The 18,899-nt window shown below is 39.7% G+C and overlaps 1 protein-coding gene across 5 annotated transcripts in view; it reads left to right on the top strand.

Moving 5' to 3' along the window:
* Positions 1-18,899, top strand: part of MELK (maternal embryonic leucine zipper kinase) — a 78,391-nt gene that overhangs the window by 16,351 nt on the left and 43,141 nt on the right. For all 5 annotated transcript variants that reach the window (XM_067743937.1, XM_067743932.1, XM_067743935.1 and 2 more), the window contains 3 exons: positions 853-921; positions 2,686-2,778; positions 7,538-7,636. In XM_067743937.1, the coding sequence (XP_067600038.1) occupies positions 853-921; positions 2,686-2,778; positions 7,538-7,636 (261 nt within the window). The remainder of the gene's footprint in view (positions 1-852; positions 922-2,685; positions 2,779-7,537; positions 7,637-18,899) is intronic.

Here is an 18,899-nt window from a genome sequence, read left to right as displayed (position 1 = left end):
AGAATTTGTCTGGACTTTGCTTTTTGTTGTTGTTGTTGTTCTATTCCTAATGTATCACTTCTTTTTCCTCCTTGACTTTTGACTCCTGGTAGGCTCTTCTGGTTAGACTTATTATTGGCATTCTTTTTCTCTGTCAATCATGTGTGACATTATAAATATCTTTGTAGTCAGCTGCAGAATATGAACCTCAGGGTTTTATTTCTAGGAAAGAAGAGTTGTAGTATTTTCTTTGAGAATATTGTCATTGAGTATTTTCCTCTCAATACTCTCTTCCTGACACCATCTTCCTTTAATTTTCATTCCATTATGCTTCAGAAAGGAACAGTTCAGTGGAATGAACAGACTCAACTTTTCAAGGACAGAATAAAAATTTGATACTCTTAAGTCTGTAGGCTCTGACTGATATGCATGATGGTGAACATGGATTTTAATGTTATTTGGTACTAGGGTTAGGGACCTAGAATTGGTCTAACAAGATATGGCAGTTTCTATCCTTTCCCCTGTTTCTATCCATTCCCTCTGTTTATATCCAACACTTTGATTTGAGTTCAGACTTGCTCTTTTTGTTCAAACTTGCTTTTGGCACACATTGTGTTTGCTTGTAGTTGAACCTCAGAGCACCAAAGAGAAAATGGTTTATGCTAATGTGTCTTGAGGGGAAGCAGGATAGTTATCAACATTCATCTTCTCTTCCCTTATGTTCTTGTCATTTCATTCTTTTTTAATGATTTTCATTCTTGTACCCACGCTGTTTAATATAAACAACCTTAAAGTGATTTTAGAAATAGCTAGAGGTGGGATGTGATATAAGGAAGACAGTATATAGTCATGAAAATATCTTTGTTTTTTCAGGAAAATTTGTTGTTTGATGAAGATCATAAATTAAAGCTGATCGACTTTGGTCTCTGTGCAAAACCCAAGGTAAGTGTGGAGATAAAAATGCATTTATTTCCTTTGTCAGTGTTCTTCTTAGTATGTTATCTTACACTGACTTCCACCTAGTCTTTATTGAGCCTGGTTGCGTCCATTGAGAAGAATGTTCCATTTCATGGTTTTTATAAGTTCTCTAGATGATTTTAATATACAACCAAGGTTGAAAACCACTGCTCTAGGTCCAGGGTTGGTCCTGCTGAAGACCCCATGGGTATGCTGTGAGAGAATTTACAGCACCTAGGTGACAGGAGGCCGTCACGGTGTGAATGCTGAATTGACCGTGTTCTTGCAGTTAGAGTGTGTTGCCACTAGATGATGCCTTTGTTGATTTAGATATGAGTTTTGGGAATTTAGTGCAAATCTGTTCTTTATTATCCAAATGGTTATATAACTAGCAGTTAGTTACATTTTGAGAGACAATCCCCTTTCCTTCTAATAGAAGAAGGAAAAAGTCCATATGCACTTTAAAATTTATACCGTGATATATTTCTTTAATTTGCACTCCATAGTTAGGTACTGGTGTTCTCCAGCATACCTTTTCTTTGAGGTGACTTTGAACTTCTCCTGTGTGGCTGCTGTAGGAAGCTTCCTCCCGAGTTCTCTAATGATGGTATTCACAGTCTCTAAAATGAGCTGTCTACCCTCATTAAGGATGTTGAAATTTCAGACCTGTCTCAGCCCTTTGGAGTCCCATGATTATTTCCTGCCCCAATCAGAATTAGCTGCATGCAAAGGGAGGCAGATTTTGCCCCTTTGGCTGAATGTCTGATTCTTTCTGATTTTCCTCTTCTTCCCTTGGCTCTTCAGAAATTGTCAGTCGAGTCTCGTGTCTGGGAACCAAATGCTAGAAGGCATTTTTTCTGATCAGCAGGCAATAAAGATAAAGCATACTTTGAGCAGATATGCTGGTTTTAAGTCATGTTCATCACAGGAGGCAGTGGAGAATGTGTGTGACAGACTCCCTTAGCCTTTATGTATGGCTGCCACAGATTCAACCCACACAGACACCATCTCAAAAAGCAGGGGTTGGCTGGGAGAGGGTGGCCTCAGCTTTCCTAAGCTGAGGAGCTTACTTCTGGGTGTGTGTAGCAGTTGTAAATGAAATCTCACAATTTCACAAGTCATCTGCCATTTGTGGAACTCTGTATAACTGTTGGGCAGTGGTATCATTTTCATTATGTCTCCATATTTCTGTGGGAGACCAGAGGAGGTTGAGCAGATTCCTCATTTGAACAATCTGGAAGCTCAGGTCATGATTTGTGTTATAACCGAGTCTAGAAAGCAGACTCTCAAGGCACTATTCTGTGTAGCATTTGCTCTCTTCCCTCTAGGGGAAAAGAAACTCTTCTGTATTTGTAAAGATTTGATATTGGAGATAGGGTCCCATAGAGAAATAACCCTTTTTCCTTGAGTACTTGGGAGTGGGAAGACATGGGTGCTTGGATGTATGCTAAGCTGATTATTATGCTAATGGATGCCTAGGAAGTACGAACCTGGCTTGACTGAGCTAAGGGGAGAAGGATTTTTTTTGTGTTGGGTTGTCGTGGTATTGGAAATCGGGGAAGAGGAAGCCACATGTGCGTGCATGCACATAGGCAGAGTATTGAGTTGGCAGCAGAAGTCTTTTATTTTTATTATTTGGGGTAATTCTTCATCTAGCATCTCTCTGCTTGTGCTGAAGAATGTTTATCAGGGTTTTAATTTTCTTAAGGGCTGTAGTTAATAAGTGTTTCATTTTTATCTTATTGGCAGGGTAACAAGGACTATCACCTGCAGACATGCTGTGGGAGTCTTGCTTATGCAGCACCTGAGTTAATACAAGGCAAATCATATCTGGGATCAGAGGTAATTATTCACTGATTAATTCAATATATAACCAATATACATTTATTGGTGACCTGTAGTAAGTCAGGCATTGTATGTTGAGGGTGAAATGAGGTAAGAAATAAACTTGTTAATCAAAGAGCTGTGTATTCAGAGAGTGAGATATGTAAAGTAATAAGTGAAATGAACAACTTGCAGTAAATATAATAATACACAGTATACTTCTGAAACAAGGATATATTTCTGGTTGTTGTGGTTGCTTGTTGTGGTTGCTTTTGTGTTTAACTGTGCCATAGTTTTAGACTGATTAGTCCAGCCAGGTAGAACATGAGGCCAGGATTATAGGTGCAGTTTTCAGAGATGCTGGTTAGCACAGAGAAAACGTGTACTTTGTTCACAGCCAACTATTCAAGGCCAGCAGTCCCGTGTAAGAGGCCCAGGCTCAGAAGGCCTGGGCATTGCCTGCTTAACCACTGGCTACGGCGAGCTAGTCAGCCCCTTCCACTCTCTGGAGTACTGGTTTTGCTGATATTAGTATCATAAAATTAAAAAGGTTTAGTTGTCAGAAGATCTGGAAATGCTAGGTTGAACAGTTTTCTTTAGTTAAGGACATCTCCAAATCTTAATATGTTCCTGTACAGTGTCTTTTTTTTTTTTTTTTTTTGCGGTACGCGGGCCTCTCACTGGTGTGGCCTCTGCCATTGCGGAGCACAGGCTCTGGACGCGCAGGCTCAGCAGCCATGGCTCATGGGCCCCGCTGTTCCACGGCATGTGAGATCTTCCCAGACCGGGGCACGAACCCGTGTCCCCTGCATCAGCAGGGGGACTCTCAACCACTGCGCCACCAGGGAAGCCCTGTACAGTGTCCTTTGAGAGTAGAACATCACAGACGGCAGCTAGTCTCAATTTTATGCACCTACAGAATCCACTTTTTACGTGGAGCATCTTTTGGAACTGGTGTTATGTGGGAGAAACTTTGAGATATGCCGGTTTACTTAATTTGTAACATGAGAAGATGGGGACTAACTTGTTTTTGGTGACCTTTTATTTGGATATAATCTCAAACTTACAGAATAGTCACAAATGTGGAATGAGGAACTTCTGTATATATTTAGCCAAATTCATAATTGTTTACATTTTTCCCTATTTGTTTTATCATTCTCTATGTTTGTCTGTATGTGTATTATTTTTTGAACCAACTGAGAGTAAGTTGGAGACATCATACCCCTTTATCATTAAATACCATGTATATATTTCCTAAAGGAAGGACTCTCTCTTTTATAACCACACTTTAGTTATTGAAATCAGATAATTTAACATTGATACAATTTATTAAATATTTATTTATTTGGCTGCATTGGGTCTTGGTTGCGGTGCGTGGGCTCTTCGTTGCAGTGCGCGGGCTCCAGGGTAGGCGGGTTCAGTAGTTGCGGCGCACGGACTCTAGAGCGCTTGGGCTTAGTTGCCCTGTGGCATGTGGGATCTTAGTTCCCCGACCAAGGATCGAACTCACGCCCCTTGCATTGGAAGGTGGATTCTTAACCACTGGACCACCAGGGAAGTCCCTGATACAATTATTTAATCCACAGTTCATATTCAGCTGGTGTTAATTGTACCAGTAAGGTCCTTTATAGCTATATTTTCCCTCTAGTCCAGGATTCCATTCAGGATCATGCATCGCATTGTTGTGTTTCTTTGGTCTTCTTTAATCTGAAAGAGTTCCTTAGGCTTTCTTTATCTTCATGACCTTGAAATCTTTGAGGAAGCCAGTTATTTTGTAAAATGTCCCTCAATTTGAATTTTTTTTTTTAAAGAATCTATTTATTTACTTATTTTTGGTTACGTTGGGTCTTTGTTGCTTCAAGCAGGCCTTCTCTAGTTGCGTTGAGTGGGGGCTACTCTTCGTTGCAGTGCACGGGCTTCTCATTGCAGTGGCTTCTCTTGTTGCGGAGCACGAGCTCTAGCGCACGGGCTTCAGTAGTTGTGGCACACGGGCTCAGTAGTTGTGGCTCACGGGCTCTAGAGCACAGGCTCAGTAGTTGTGGCTCACGGGCTTAGTTGCTCTGCGGCATGCGGGATCTTCCCAGACCAGGCCTCGAACCTGTGTCCCCAGCATTGGCAGGCGTATTCTTAACCACTGTGCCACCAGGGAAGCCCCCTTTTACTTTCTGTCTCTATGAGTTTGACTATTCTAGGTACCTTGTATAGTGGAATCATACAATATTTTTGTGTGTGTGTGACTGCTTTATTTCACATAGTGTAATATCTTCAAGCTTCATCCATGTTGTGTAGCATGTATCAGAATTTCGTTCCTTTTTAAGCTTGAATAACATACATTGCATGTATATATCACATTTTATTTTTCCATTCATCCATGGGTAGACACTGGGATTGCTTCCACCTTTTGGTTATTGTGAATAATGCTGATAGAAACAAATATCTCTTTGAGACCTTGCTTTCAATTCTTTTGGATATACACCCAAATGTGGAATTGCTAGATCATATGGTAATTCTATTTTTAATATTTTGAGGAACTGCCATACTCATTTCTGTAGTGGCAGCAACATTTTACATTCCCATAACAGTGCACAAGCGTTCCACATGATAGATCCTTTCACAAAAATCCTTTGGAGCAAATACTGTTACTCTGTTTCATAAGAAGATGAAGAAATTGAGGCTCAGAAATTAAGTGCCTTTGCAGGGTCACAGCTGGCAACTATGGGTCAAGATTTGAACTGAGTGAGGCCTTACTGCACACCTCTACTCTTTTCACTGTTCCATTCAGTCTCCCAGAAGGAGTGGTAATCATATGCCTGATGCTCACAAGATTCCTAGAGGTCTGGTGATGAGGCCCTGCTGGTTTGAATGCATCAAGATTTTCCTATAGGATCTTGTTTTCTTATCCATTTTAGTTCAACTTTCTATCCTTCTAGGACAGTTTCTTAAGGACAGTGTACCAAGGAATTGTCTGGGGGCACTTGTTAAAATATGCAGAGCTCAGGGCTGTGCATGTTTAGAGTTTTTGGTTTTGTTTTCTGAGGTGGGGCTTTAGCAATCTTCATTCTAAAAAAAGTATTTTTGGTTATTCTGTTGCTCATGGTCCAGATCATGCTTTAAGGAATGTTCTATGGTAAACATCTCTAATTCATTTTGTAATTTCTCAGAGGAAGTGGTTTCAAACCCCTCTTCCCCCCAGTTATTTTTTTCTTATTTGGCAGTTGGTAGCTTATAGATTTACTTGTATTTTCTTTGGTTTATGGTTTTAGTTGATTCATTTATTCTCATATCCATTTCAAAACAGTGAAGTGAAGGTGCTTTGATGCGTTAACTGAAGAATACTTTTTCTGCTTTTTTTTCTCTCTAGCAGGCTTTTGTAGATTTCTGTGGGGATGTTACTACTATTTTCTTCATCTTTTCCTTTAACCTCAGATGTAATCTCTCTTTTGACCTCTTCTTATGGCATTTGATGAGGCCATGTTAGCCCACTCTTCCCTGTGTAGTCTCTTTACCTTGACTATAACACCCTGGTCAGGAGTGCCATGCCGTCAAGACTCAATTTATAGATGAAGCATTTGATATCTTTCAGGCATAAATGGTTAATTTCTGACCTCCTGCAACTTGGAAGAAAAATCTGGTGTTTGCTTGAAAGTAAATTGTTCACTCGGGGCTTCCTAGTTGAGTCCTAATAATTTGATGCGATTTGGTAGGCAGGACTAGGTGTGAAATTTGTGTTATTTAGTATAGGTACTACCTAGATGTGTGATGCTGCTGAAGTTATTTTAACTCTATTTCTCCCCTCTGTCCTTTCCCCCCACCTTTTTTTTTCTTTAAACATGGTACATGCTGCCCTTTTACCTCTTAAAATTTTCCTAAGGTAAAAGCTAAGCTCCTTTCTGGGACTTTTTTTTCTTGCCCCCTCCCCTCCCTTTAAAAAAAATTTTATTGGAGTGTAGTTGCTTTACAATATCGTGTTAGTTTCTACTGTATCCTTTCTGGGCTTTTGAGATTTGTAGGCCTATTTGTGCTGGCAGGCTAATTTCTATTCTCGATCCTTGAAAAATCAATTGTTGAATTTTATTAAGGTGTCTCTACATAGAGAGGACTTTACAGTATAGCTTAGTTACATTTGCAGATTATCAGCAGTAAATTTTAAGACTTGTTTTGACATCCTCATGCATGTTTACATAATCCTCATATGTAATAAACCCTGAGTAGTACTATAGTTTTGTCTTTCAGAATCAGAGACCTAGGGACTTCCCTGTTGTCCAGTGGGTAAGACTCTGCACTCCCAGTGCAGGGGGCCCAGGTTCGATCCCTGGTCGGGGAACTAGATCCCGCATGCATGCCGCAATTGAAAAAAAAAAAACGAAAAAGAAAAGATCCCCCATGCCACAGCAAAGATCCTGCATTCTGCAACTAAGACCCACTGCAGCCTAAATAAATTTAAAAAAGAATCAGAGACTTAATCTCATCTTCTTCCTTATCATGCCGAATCCGTCCAAGCCAACTAGAAGTGATTTTCTATTGAGCATTAGAGGGGAGTGCACTGAGCTAGTCACTCTGAACTGAACTGGTCACTGGTCAAGAGACCTACCTGGGTGGCCTGCCATTGACTGGGTGACTTTGGACAAGCCTTCCTTTCTGGGCTTCAGACTGTACAAGGAGCAGGTTGAATTGGATGATTTCTGAGCTCTTTTCCAGCTCTGTGAAGATTCCATGTAGTGCCATTTTGAAATGCGTTCTAATTTTTTTTTAATTATTATTTTTTTCTCCTTCTCAGGCAGATGTTTGGAGCATGGGCATACTCCTATATGTCCTTATGTGTGGCTTTCTACCATTCGATGATGATAATGTCATGGCTTTGTACAAGAAGATTATGGTGAGTATTACAAGGCACAGAATTTCATTGTAGAAGTTTTCTATGTTGCAAACTATATGCTTCTATTTATAAAAGTACAAGAATAAGCAGAAGTAATGTATGCTGCTAGAAGTCAGGATAGTGGTTACTCTTGGAGGTGGTTAGTGACTGAAAGAGACATGGTGGGGCTTCTGTTTGGTTTTTGATCTGGATGATGGTTATACTTGTACTCAGTTTTTGAAAACTTATCAAAGTATACCTTATGATAGGTGTACTTTTCTATATGAACATTATACTTCAGTAAGAAGCTTAACAAAACAAAAACAAATGGGAAAGTAGACATGTAAGCTGATTTTTCTGGTAAGAGTTTTTGTTTTGTCTCCTGAAATGATGCCTTAGTAAGTTGCTGTGTTAAATCACATTTTTGTTTATAGTTATGTTAAAATAAGAGAAACTGTTTCTTTTTGAAGGTAAAATTTGGCTTTAAGGTATAATAAAAGCACAGTTAAGAGTACTGTAAGCTTTGTTAAAGTCATATATGTCAGAGATAGAAAGTAGATTTGTGGTTATGGGGCTGGCGGGGGAGGGGTGGAGTGGCAGTGGGGAGTGACTGCTAACGGGTGCAGGGTTTTTTTTGGGTTGATGAAAACATTCTGGAATTAAATAGTGGTAAAAATTACACAACTTTGTGAATATACTAAGAACCAATGAACTGTACACTTTAAAAGGGTGAATTTTATGTTATGTAAACTATATTCAATTAAAAAAACTCAAAAATCATATATAGGAAGGAAAATAGTAAAATTCTTTTTAAAGAGTTAATATTCAAAGCAAGCTAACAAAAGAAGACATGTAAAGAGGAAGAGCACCATATTGTGTCCATAGCAAACCAAAGTCAGACCAGCAGAGCAACTTCTCTGAATGTGGCTTGAATTCCGTTCTGTTTAACAAATATTTCCTAAAGGTCTTCTTTGTATGAGATACTGAAAGACGTGAACAAAGATCTATGAAACTTCATCATTGTCTGCCAGATTTCTTGTTGGAGACAGATACAAGGCTATCTAAAAAGGGGAAAGGGTGAGGGGTGCCATTTTATAACAGATCTTAAATGAAGTTAATACAGGAGTAGGTGTGGGATTTAGGAGAACATCTTATAGTAAGTGAGGTTTGAGCTGGGCTTTAAAAGAAGGTTAGAAGCACTTCAGAAAGGGTTGTGGGAGAGAGCATACCTGGTAGGCAGTATCAGCCGAGGCGTAAGATGGGAGAAACGTGGGAAGAAATGGTCAGAAGTTTTATGTGGCTGGACCATTAGGTCTCTAACACCCTTTAGGTAGGGAGACTACCTACATCAGCTCTCATTTCTGGAAAGTAGCACACAGAATTGAAAGTGGTAGAACCAGTTGGCTCTTTGCCTACCCTACTGAACAACCAAGTCTGAGGGCACTGAGTTCAATCTGCAGTTATTTTATTTATTTGACTTAATAGTTTTTCCTGTATCCCACCCTGGAAAAAGCTTTAAAATCAGTGCCCAAACTGCAAGAGTAGTTTTGGGAAGTGATGGAATTGCAGTAGTTCCAATTTCTTGAAGGCTGAGGAGCTCTGATTCTACAGGATCAAAGAGAAGTCATGTTAGCAGTAGCTGTTGCCACTGTTTTGGGGAACCGTGAGTGCTTGTGCTTCTCCTTGGTGGGGGGAGATGGATGGGGCAGTGGGCTGGAGGCCAACCTCCTGGAGCCTGCTGGGGTAGCCAAGACAGCCCGTATTTCCTCCCATCTCTTCTCACAAACCCTCCCCTAAACTTTGCAGGGTAGCAGTTGTTGCCTTGGCTCTGCTTCCTGCCTGTGACAGCAGTTCCTGACCTCACAGAGCCACATTCCCCATGTCAACAACAGGATACAGGGAGGGTAGTGTTAGGATTGCTTTGTAGTTTCAGCTTTAGTTAACAGATGTGGAGTGGGAAGGAGGCTTGGTCTTTGGGCAGCTCAGTAACAATTTTCCAGTTACACTTTCTAAAAACATTAGGTTGACCTCTTGAGTTATTCCCTCTTTTTGCTGCTCTTTCTATAAAGTAGAGCTCTGTTTTTTGGTCTGAAAATAACTTTAGTATTACAAGCTACTAGTATGTTTTACCATATTCTTTTTCTGCTGGGGGTACTGCATGCCAGAGAATAAACTGACGGACAAGGTTCTCCAAAGATGAAGTAGAATTGGATCTGTTTGGTGTTGTAGCATGAAATCTTATACCTTCTAGAATTCTAGAAAGACGGTGTGGGGACACATGATCATAGAATTTCCTTGTTGGAAAGGATCTTACCAATCGTGTTTTCTCCTCTCTGCTTCTTGTTTCATATTTAAATCCTCACTAAAACATCTCTTGCCCTGGCTATGTCCAGGTAATCTCTCTCAGGGCGGGGGAAGCCTTAGCTGATGGACTTAGCGCAGTGGTTCACAACCCCGGCAGCATACCAGCATCTCTTGGGGTGCTTTAAAAAATATAGGGTCCAACTCCTGGAGCAGTTAAATCAGAATCTCATTGGTATTTTTAAAATCCAGGATCTCTACTTTCTATCTGTGGACTTTGGCAAATTACTTAGCTTCTCTGTGTGTCAGCTTCTTCATCTGTAAAATGGGTGGTAGTCATAATGTGTGTCAGCTTCTTCATCTGTAAAATGGGTGATAGTAGTCATAACGTAGTGTTGTTAGGATTAAATGAGTTAGTTCATTTATCGTAGTGCTCAATAAATGTTAGCTATTATTATTTTTAATGAAAGGCCCAACAATCTTTTTTTAAAAAAATATTTATTTATTTATTTGGCTGCACTGGGTCTTAGCTGCGGCACGCAGGATCTTTGTTGCCGCATGCGAAATCTTCTTTGCAGCGTGCAGGATCTTCTTTGCGGCATGCAGGATCTTTACTTGCAGCATGTGGGCTCTTTTAGTTGCGGCATGTGGGATCTAGTTCCCTGACCAGGGATCGAACCCAGGCCCCCTGCATTAGGAGGGTGGAGTCTTAACCGCTGGACCACCTGGGAAGTCCTAGCTATTATTATTGACATACGTTTCTAAATTTGGTTTGCCAGTATTTTGTTCAGGACTTAAAATTTGTTCAGAGATTAATATGTAGTTTTCCTTTCTAGAACTATTTTGTTTGTTTTTGGTTTCAAGATTTTACTAGCTACATAAAGTTGATTGGGAGTATTCTTCCTTTTACTGTTTCTTTTCTTGTGTGTGTGTGGGGGCAGTATAAGGTTGGAATTTTGGGGTGTTATGGAATGTGCTTGAAAGTCCATCTCCACCAGTGACTTCTTTATGGGAAGATTTAAAAATAGTAAGTCAGGTCACATCCCTTTATTGGAAGCTCTCCAGTGGCTTCTTTCCTGTTTCACTCAAGTACTACAAGCCAGAGTTCACCCTGTGGGCTGTAGGTGTTATCCTAGGTGAACTGGCCTCCCATTATCTCAGTGCCCTCACTGCTTACTCATCTTAGGATGAAATTCTTAAATCTTAAGTCTTAAGTTCAGTCTAGTTACTGAACACCTAATCTGTGCCAGGCACTTTTCTAGATGCTTGGGATATATCAGTGAATAAAACAGATGGAAGGTCCCTGCCCTCATGGAGTTTATATTGTAGTGGTAGGGAAAAAATAGTGGTGGTGGTAGAAAAAGATAATAAGCATAATAAATAAATTATATTAAAAGATGATACTTGCTTTAGAAAAAAGAAAAAATTGGGCAGTGTAAAGAGGAATCAGGAGAACAGATGGGGAGGGGTGTGGAGGGAAGAGAAGGGCTGGTTGCATTATTAAATATTAAATAAGGTGGTCAGAGGTGAGATTTGTGCAAGACTTGAAGGAGGTGAGAGTGTTAGTCAAGAGGCTATCAAGGGAGAGAATGTTTCAGGCAGAGGAAGCAGAGCAAAGGCTAGTAGGTAGAAGCATGCCTGGTGTAGTCAAGGGAGGGCAGAGGGCTAGTGCCACTGGAGTGGAGTAAATGAGGAGAGCCGTAGGAAATGAAGTCTCAGGGGACAGGAGCTCCAACTGCCTTGGGCTCCGTAGCTGTTATAAGGATTTTGGCTTTTTCTCCAAATGAAATGGGGAGCCACTAGAGGTTTTTTTTTTTAAATAAATTTATTTATTTAATTTATTTATTTTTGGCTTCATTGGGTCTTTTGTTGCTGTGCGCGGGCTTTCTCTGGTTGCGGCAAGCGGGGGCTACTCTTCATTGCAGTGCACGGGCTTCTCATTGCAGTGGCTTCTTTTGCTGTGGAGCACGGGCTCTAGGTGCGCAGGCTTCAGTAGTTGTGGCACCCGGGCTTCAGTAGTTGTGGCTCGCGGGCTCTAGAGTGCAGGCTCAGTAGCTGGTGCATGGGCTTAGTTGCTCTGTGGCATGTGGGATCTTCCCGGACCAGGGCTCGAACGCATGTCCCCTGCATTGGCAGGTGGATTCTTAACTACTGCGCCACCAGGGAAAAGCCCCCACTAGAGGGTTTTGAGCAGAAGAGAGACATGGTCTGGTTTAGATTTTATCAGGACCACAGTGGCTACTGTGTGGAAGGAAATAGGCTACAAGGAGCCAAGAGGAGAACCATGGAGACTGGTGAGGAGGATATTGTATATTGTAGTAATTTTCAGATAAGAGATGGTGGTCATTGAGGTAGTGAGAAGTGGTTGGATTCTGGGTATCTGTTTTTTTTTTTTGGCTGTGCTACGTGGCATGTGGGATCTTAGTTCCCCAACCAGGGATCAAACCCTTGCCCCTTGCAGTAGAAGCACGGAGCCTTAACCACTGGACCACCAGGGAAGTCCCTCTGGGTGTCTTTTTTAAAAAAATGTATTTTAAAATTAACATAGAGTAAAATAATTTTTCGTGTGTAACAGGTCTACGAATTTTAACACACATATAGATTCATGTAGCCACCACACAGTCAGGATATATGTTTAGACTAATCTGTTGTGTTTTGAAGGTATAGCTAACATAATTTGCTGATGGATGGGATGAGGGGAGTAACCTGAGCAACTGGAAAGTTGGAGCTGCCATCAACTGAGATGGAGAAGACTCCTGGTAGAGCAGGGATGATAAGGAGATCAGTTTTGAACATAAAGAATATGTCTATTTTGTCGAATTTTTCAAATTTCTTGGCATAAGTTTGTTTATTTACCCAGTGACAAAGTGTATATCAGATTTTTATGTATTTTTTTTCAGATTAGTTTATAATATATAAGGAATCTTATATTTTATCTCTCTATGCTACCCCCTTCCCAGATTTTTCATACAAATGGTAGCATACCACGAACACTGTTCTGTATCTTGTCTTCTTCTCCTAACAGTGTGTCTTGGAAATCACACCATTTCATACCGAGCTCAGAACCTTTTCATAGATTCACTTCACAGAATTGCAGTGTATATATGTACCTTAATTTATTTAACCAGTCCTAGGTTAATTGGTATTTAAGTAGTTTCTAAGTGGTCATTTTGTACATTGTGAATATATCTGTAAGAAAATTCCTGGAAGAGGTCTGGGTCAAAGGGTATGTAAATTAGTAATTTTATTAGATATTGCCAAATTGCTTCCCAGCAAAGTTCTATCAATTTATACAACTACCAGCAGTAGCATGAAAATGCCTATTTCTCCATAATCCCATCAATATAGTATGTCACCTTTTTCTATGTTTAAGATTTTTTTTTGGCTATGCAGGAATTGTTTTATTTTTTTTGGTCAAATTTATCAGTCTTTCATTGTCATATTTGGAAAGGATTTCCTACATAGATTATTTTTAAAATTCCCATGTTTCCTTCTAGCATTTTTATTTTATTTTTTTTTACGTTTAAATATTTGATTCACTTGGAATTTGCTTTGCTGTTGTTTCTTGCCTTTAAACATCACTAAAAAAATTGTAGAGATTTGTTTTCATATTCTGGATCCTTGTTTTTAAAAATCTTATAATTGTGATGACAATGTAGCCATATGTACTTGGATTTGAGGTTCACTGTTAGCAGTAATGTGCATAAGTGTATTTCAAATAGTCTTGATAATTTCAGGTTTCAAGACCACTTGTTAGATCTTATTGGGTCTTTTTTTAAAAAATAAATTTATTTATTTATTTTTGGCTGTGTTGGGTCTTTGTTGCTGTGCGCGGGCTTTCTCTAGTTGCGGTGGCTTCTCTTGTTGTGGAGCATGGGCTCTCGGCACACAGGCTTCAGTAGCTGTGGCACACAGGCTCAGTAGGTGTGGCTCGCAGGCTCAGTAGTTGTGGAGCACGGGCTTAGTTGCTCCACGGCATGTGGGATCTTTCCGGACCAGGGCTCGAACCTGTGTCCCCTGCACTGGTAGGCGGATTCTTAACCACTGTGCCACCAGGGAAGCCCCTAGGTCTTTTTTTAACCTTGTGTTTTGGCTGATGGCCTCACACTAAGAGTAAAGGTGTCAGCTCTGTTATTGTTGTTTGCTTGTGCTTGTATCAAACAAACAACGTTTAATCTGTGGTTTCTTTGCAAGAATCTTTTAAAACCAGTTGGCTATTTTGTGAAGATTTAGTTTAGTTAAACAAGATACTATGATCTGTAAATCCATTTAACTGGGCACAGTAGTTCACAATAGGCACAGAGTGGTGCAAGGTAGAGCCACTGTCACCTGTCATGTGTCACTGTCACAGTCAAGGAAGAATGACTTCATTCTGTAGTTTATGTAGGGACTAGTGAGGGTGCCATTGCCAATCCATATACTAAGTTTTAATAAAGTTTAATTTTTGTCTTATTTTTTAGATAGAAATGAAAGTCCTAATATATTCTTTCCATGCCCTAGTGTGTCTTCTTACATGCCTTTGAAGACCCCCAATCAAGAATAATGAGTGGTCAACTCTACATATTCTTTAGATGGTCTCTCAATTAATATAACCCCTCTCAGCCAAGTTATTGAATATCAGTAAATTAGGGATTATTCTCCCTGGAAATTTACTGAAGTTATGGCTGAGCTGAATAAGAGCAAAAGCAAATGTCAGTATAACTGGTGCAGGAATTGACATCCTTCTGTGAACATTGAGTCTTCCAAGGATACTTGATTTCTTGGTGATGAGTATTTGGGAATTGCAGTAAACCATTATACCGTAAAGGATGACTGTAATGGGGAGTTCCCTGGTGGTCAGGGAACTGGGAAGTGAGATCTCATAATCTGTAAGGATTTTTGAATACTTGCCTTGATCATGCAAAAGTCTCAATAAAGATGTCTGACTTTGAGCAGTCTACCTTCCATATACCCTGTGGATATATACCTAGTAAAACAAAATGAGGTGTGGATTTACTAACTATAAACTTTGATTGTAGAATAATTATATCTCCTTTATAGCAATGATTATACAGGGCTATAATTCTTGATTTGTGATGTTAAAATGATGTAATCCACATGTAAGAAGAATACTTGGCAGGAAGGCATGCATTCAGTTCTTTCAAGTCATACCCAGGCATTAGGGGCAAGTTAAACAGAAGGGTAGGTAGGCAGGGAGGGGGGGTTCGGTGGGTGAGGACATATCTTTGTTTTATCATATTGTAAAGTACTAGCTGTTCTGTCAAGAAATCATTCCTCCCAAACCTCACTCTTGAGTAAGTAGCATAATGTACAATTCTATATATGTGTGAATAGTTAAGAGTCTGTGTTGGAGCTTAATTTACTCCTTTCTAGAGTGCTAAATGCAAGGAAAGTTTGGTTAATATCTTTTTTTTTTTTGCGGTACGTGGGCCTCTTACTGCTGTGGCCTCTCCCATTGCGGAGCACAGGCTCCGGACGCGCAGGCTCAGCGGCCATGGCTCACGGGCCCAGCCACTTCGCGGCATGTGGGATCCTCCCGGACCAGGGCACGAACCTGTGTCCCCTGCATCGGCAGGCGGACTCCCAACCACTGCGCCACCAGGGGAGCCCTCTTGTCTTGTTCTTGATCTTAGAAAAAGCTTCAGTCTTCCACCACTGAGTATGATGTTAGCTATGGATTTTTCATATACGGCTTTTACTATGTTGAGGTAGTTTCCTCCTATTCCTAGTTTGTTGAGTATTTTTATCATGAAAGGGTATTGAATTTTGTCAAATGTTTTTTCTGCATTAACTGACATGATCATGGTTTTCACCTTCATTCTGTAAATGTGGTCTATCACATATATTGATTTGTGTATGTTGAGCCAAACTTGCATTTCAGAATAAATCCTACTTGGTCATGGTGTATAAATCTTTTAATATGCTGTTGAATTTGGTTTGCTAGTAATAATTTTTTAAAAAGTAGAATAATAAAGTTTTGTGTGAGTCTTGAATCTCTAAAGCTGATGTGGAAAGTGGGGGAGGTGCCTTCAGCAGGCCAGGTCTGAGTCTCTATCTCTAGATATACAGAATTAGAGTTCTATGCTTATTTGGGTTGTGCTGAAGTCTCCTCTGCCTAGAGCATCTACATCAGTCTTTTTTTGTTGTTGAAATTTTTTGCTTTTCTCCCCCAGTTCCTTTTGTTTTCCTCCGGGGAGATAGAGCATTCTGAAGTATGTGTTTTTCAAATTTTTGTGACCCTTGCACATGGTTGCTTATTCTTATTCTATTACAAAAGTAATACTAAACATTCCTGAGTTTTTCTTATTTGCCAGACTCTGCTCTGAGTGAGGTAGTTGCTATTATTGTCCCCCTCTTATGGATGAGGAAACTAAGGGGCAGAGACCTTACATAACTTACTCAGGGTCTTATAGCTAGTAAGTGGCATAGCTGGGATTTGAACTCAGCTAGTCAAGCTCAGAGCCCGTTCTCATACCACCATGAGATATTGTTTCTTATCTCTGTAGTTGCTAGTCTCAAGAGAATCGTAGACTCCCAGAGCAGAAAGTGATCCCCATCCCAAGCTTCTTTTTGTGTCCATTAACTTGGGAATGTTCCCAGACATCCCAACTTTTCAGATTTACCAGGACTATATTTACCAGTTCTCCTAATTCATATTAGGTATGGTGCATCAGTTTTTCTACTCAATTTAGGTGTTACCGCTGGTAGAGCAACTTGTCCTCATTTTCTTTATCAGTAAGGTTAAAGCATTGCCGTAGTCAATTATTTCCAAGGTCCAGTCCATCTCTGAATAGCTATAAGTTCTCTGACTTCTATTTATTCACATTCAGTTTTCCTTGTTTGTTTCAGCCTAGTTTTCTCCTCTGTTGATATTTTGAATCTTGATTCTGATCTCATGTAATATCAGCTGTCCTTGCCAGGATTGTGACATTTTGTACATTTTTTAAATATCTCTAATCCAAGTTGTTGATTAAAAAACTGAATAGAGGTCTTCCGTGGTGGTGCAGTGGTTAAGCATCTGCCTGCCAATGTAGGCAACACAGGTGAGCCCTGGGCCGGGAAGATCCCACATGCTGCAGAGCAACAAAGCCTGTGTGCCACAACTACTGAGCCTGCGCTCTAGAGCCCACGAGCCACAACTCCTGAGCCCATGTGCCACAACTACTGAAGCCCATGCGCCTAGAGCCTGTGCTCTGGAACAAGAGAAGCCACTGCAATGAGAAGCCCGCACACCGCAACGAAGAGTAGCACCTGCTTGCTGCAACTAGAGAAAGCCCACGTGCAGCAACGAAGACCCAGTGCAGCCAAAGATAGATAGATAGGTAGACAGACAGATAGATAGATAGATATTTTTTAAAAATTTTTTAAAAAACACAACTGAATAGATCTAGACCACCCCTAAGTGTTCTCGGTTTTTAGCCTGTATCAGATACGCTTAACCAAGATTTTGTGGTTTTATCCACAAAGATAAAATAAGTGACTGTTAATACCTTATTGAAATTAAGCTACACTGTATCTGTGGTGTTCCTCATTTACTGACTTAACTCTAAGCTTGCTTTTTTTTTTTTTTAACCTATCTGGACCCAAACTCCTATGCTATTTATTTGCCTTCATTTGCTATTACTGCGAGTTCACATTCATATGGCAGCCATGGAATTAATGCTCCTAATTATTATTATTATATATATAAAATATATAATATATATTATAAATATATGTAAGTATATATGTATATATTTTTTTGGGGGGCCGCGCTGCTTGGCTTGTGGGATCTTAGGTCCCCAACCAGGGATCAGACCTGGGCCCATGGCAGTGAAAGTGCTGAGTCCTAACCACTGGACCTCCAGGGAATTCCTGATGCTCATAATTATTAATGTACTGTTTCACCAATACGAGATGAGTGTACCAACATACAAACTTCAGTGTTCTCTACTTTTATTTATTTATTTGAGTACACTAGTGGATCCTGGATGAATCCTTTGGGGGAGGGGACTTATCCCAAGATAATATAAAATTGTTACATCCTAATAGTAGATATTAAATCCAAGTTTTGATATTTTTGGTAAATCAAATGTTTCTTTGGTACAGTGAGTATGGTAGAAAATGTCTAATTCTTGTTCAATAGAGATTTAGCCTTCCTAATGAATATTATTTACTAATACTGTATATTCTTTGTTTCTCCTACTCTGAATTTCATTTTTTTTTAGTTTTTCATGTATTTGCAAGTTGAAAATTGATTCAGATTAGGACTTTTATGCATTATTATGGAATTTAATTTCACACATTATAGATTTTGAAATTTATTGTAATCTTGGCTCAGAACTATTGTTCCGAGTCACAGTGTAATACAGTCTGCTGGTTAAATCTAATTAAGGTGTCGTATCACTTGCATGCAGTATGTATCTTTGCCTAGAATGTTCTAAAATTCCTCACTTGGGAATAACACTTCCCTCAGTTCTTGGTTTGATTGAAAAACCCAGCAATATTTGACACACTGTATGTAACTCTTGTTTAAGAGGCAGACTTTGTTTATCTTTTGTGTTTGTTGACTATTTTAAGCAAAATGCTAAACTGCAGTTTCCAGCATGGTTACTAATAGACTGAGTATTAATCTTATTAATGTCGCATATTCATCTGCTGTCATTGCATTCAAAGACAAGCGTGACTGTATTCCAGTTCTGGGTACACAAATATTAAGGAAATATAACTAATTTAGTAAATGAAAGTTGAGTAGCTTGAAAGTAAAATTGCTTTCTAACAAGTATAATTTATAATTTTAAAGAAAATGAGCAAGTTATCTCTTTATGAGATAATACTTTACAATTATAGGGTTGACTGCAGTACTATTATTATGTGTTGGAGAGGTTGATCACCTGCCTTTCTTAGTACTGTATGGAAAAACAAACAATTTCAAGCCCATTAGTATTCCCAGGATTATCTCACTTATTAGCACACAGATCTTTTTTCCTCCTCCCACTTGGTT

Source organism: Pseudorca crassidens, chromosome 7 (genome assembly GCF_039906515.1).
Source record: "Pseudorca crassidens isolate mPseCra1 chromosome 7, mPseCra1.hap1, whole genome shotgun sequence".
Classification (NCBI taxonomy): Eukaryota; Metazoa; Chordata; class Mammalia; order Artiodactyla; family Delphinidae; genus Pseudorca; species Pseudorca crassidens.
The sequence above is the reverse complement of the archived record's forward strand: the minus strand, read 5'-3'. Positions and strand labels throughout refer to the sequence as shown.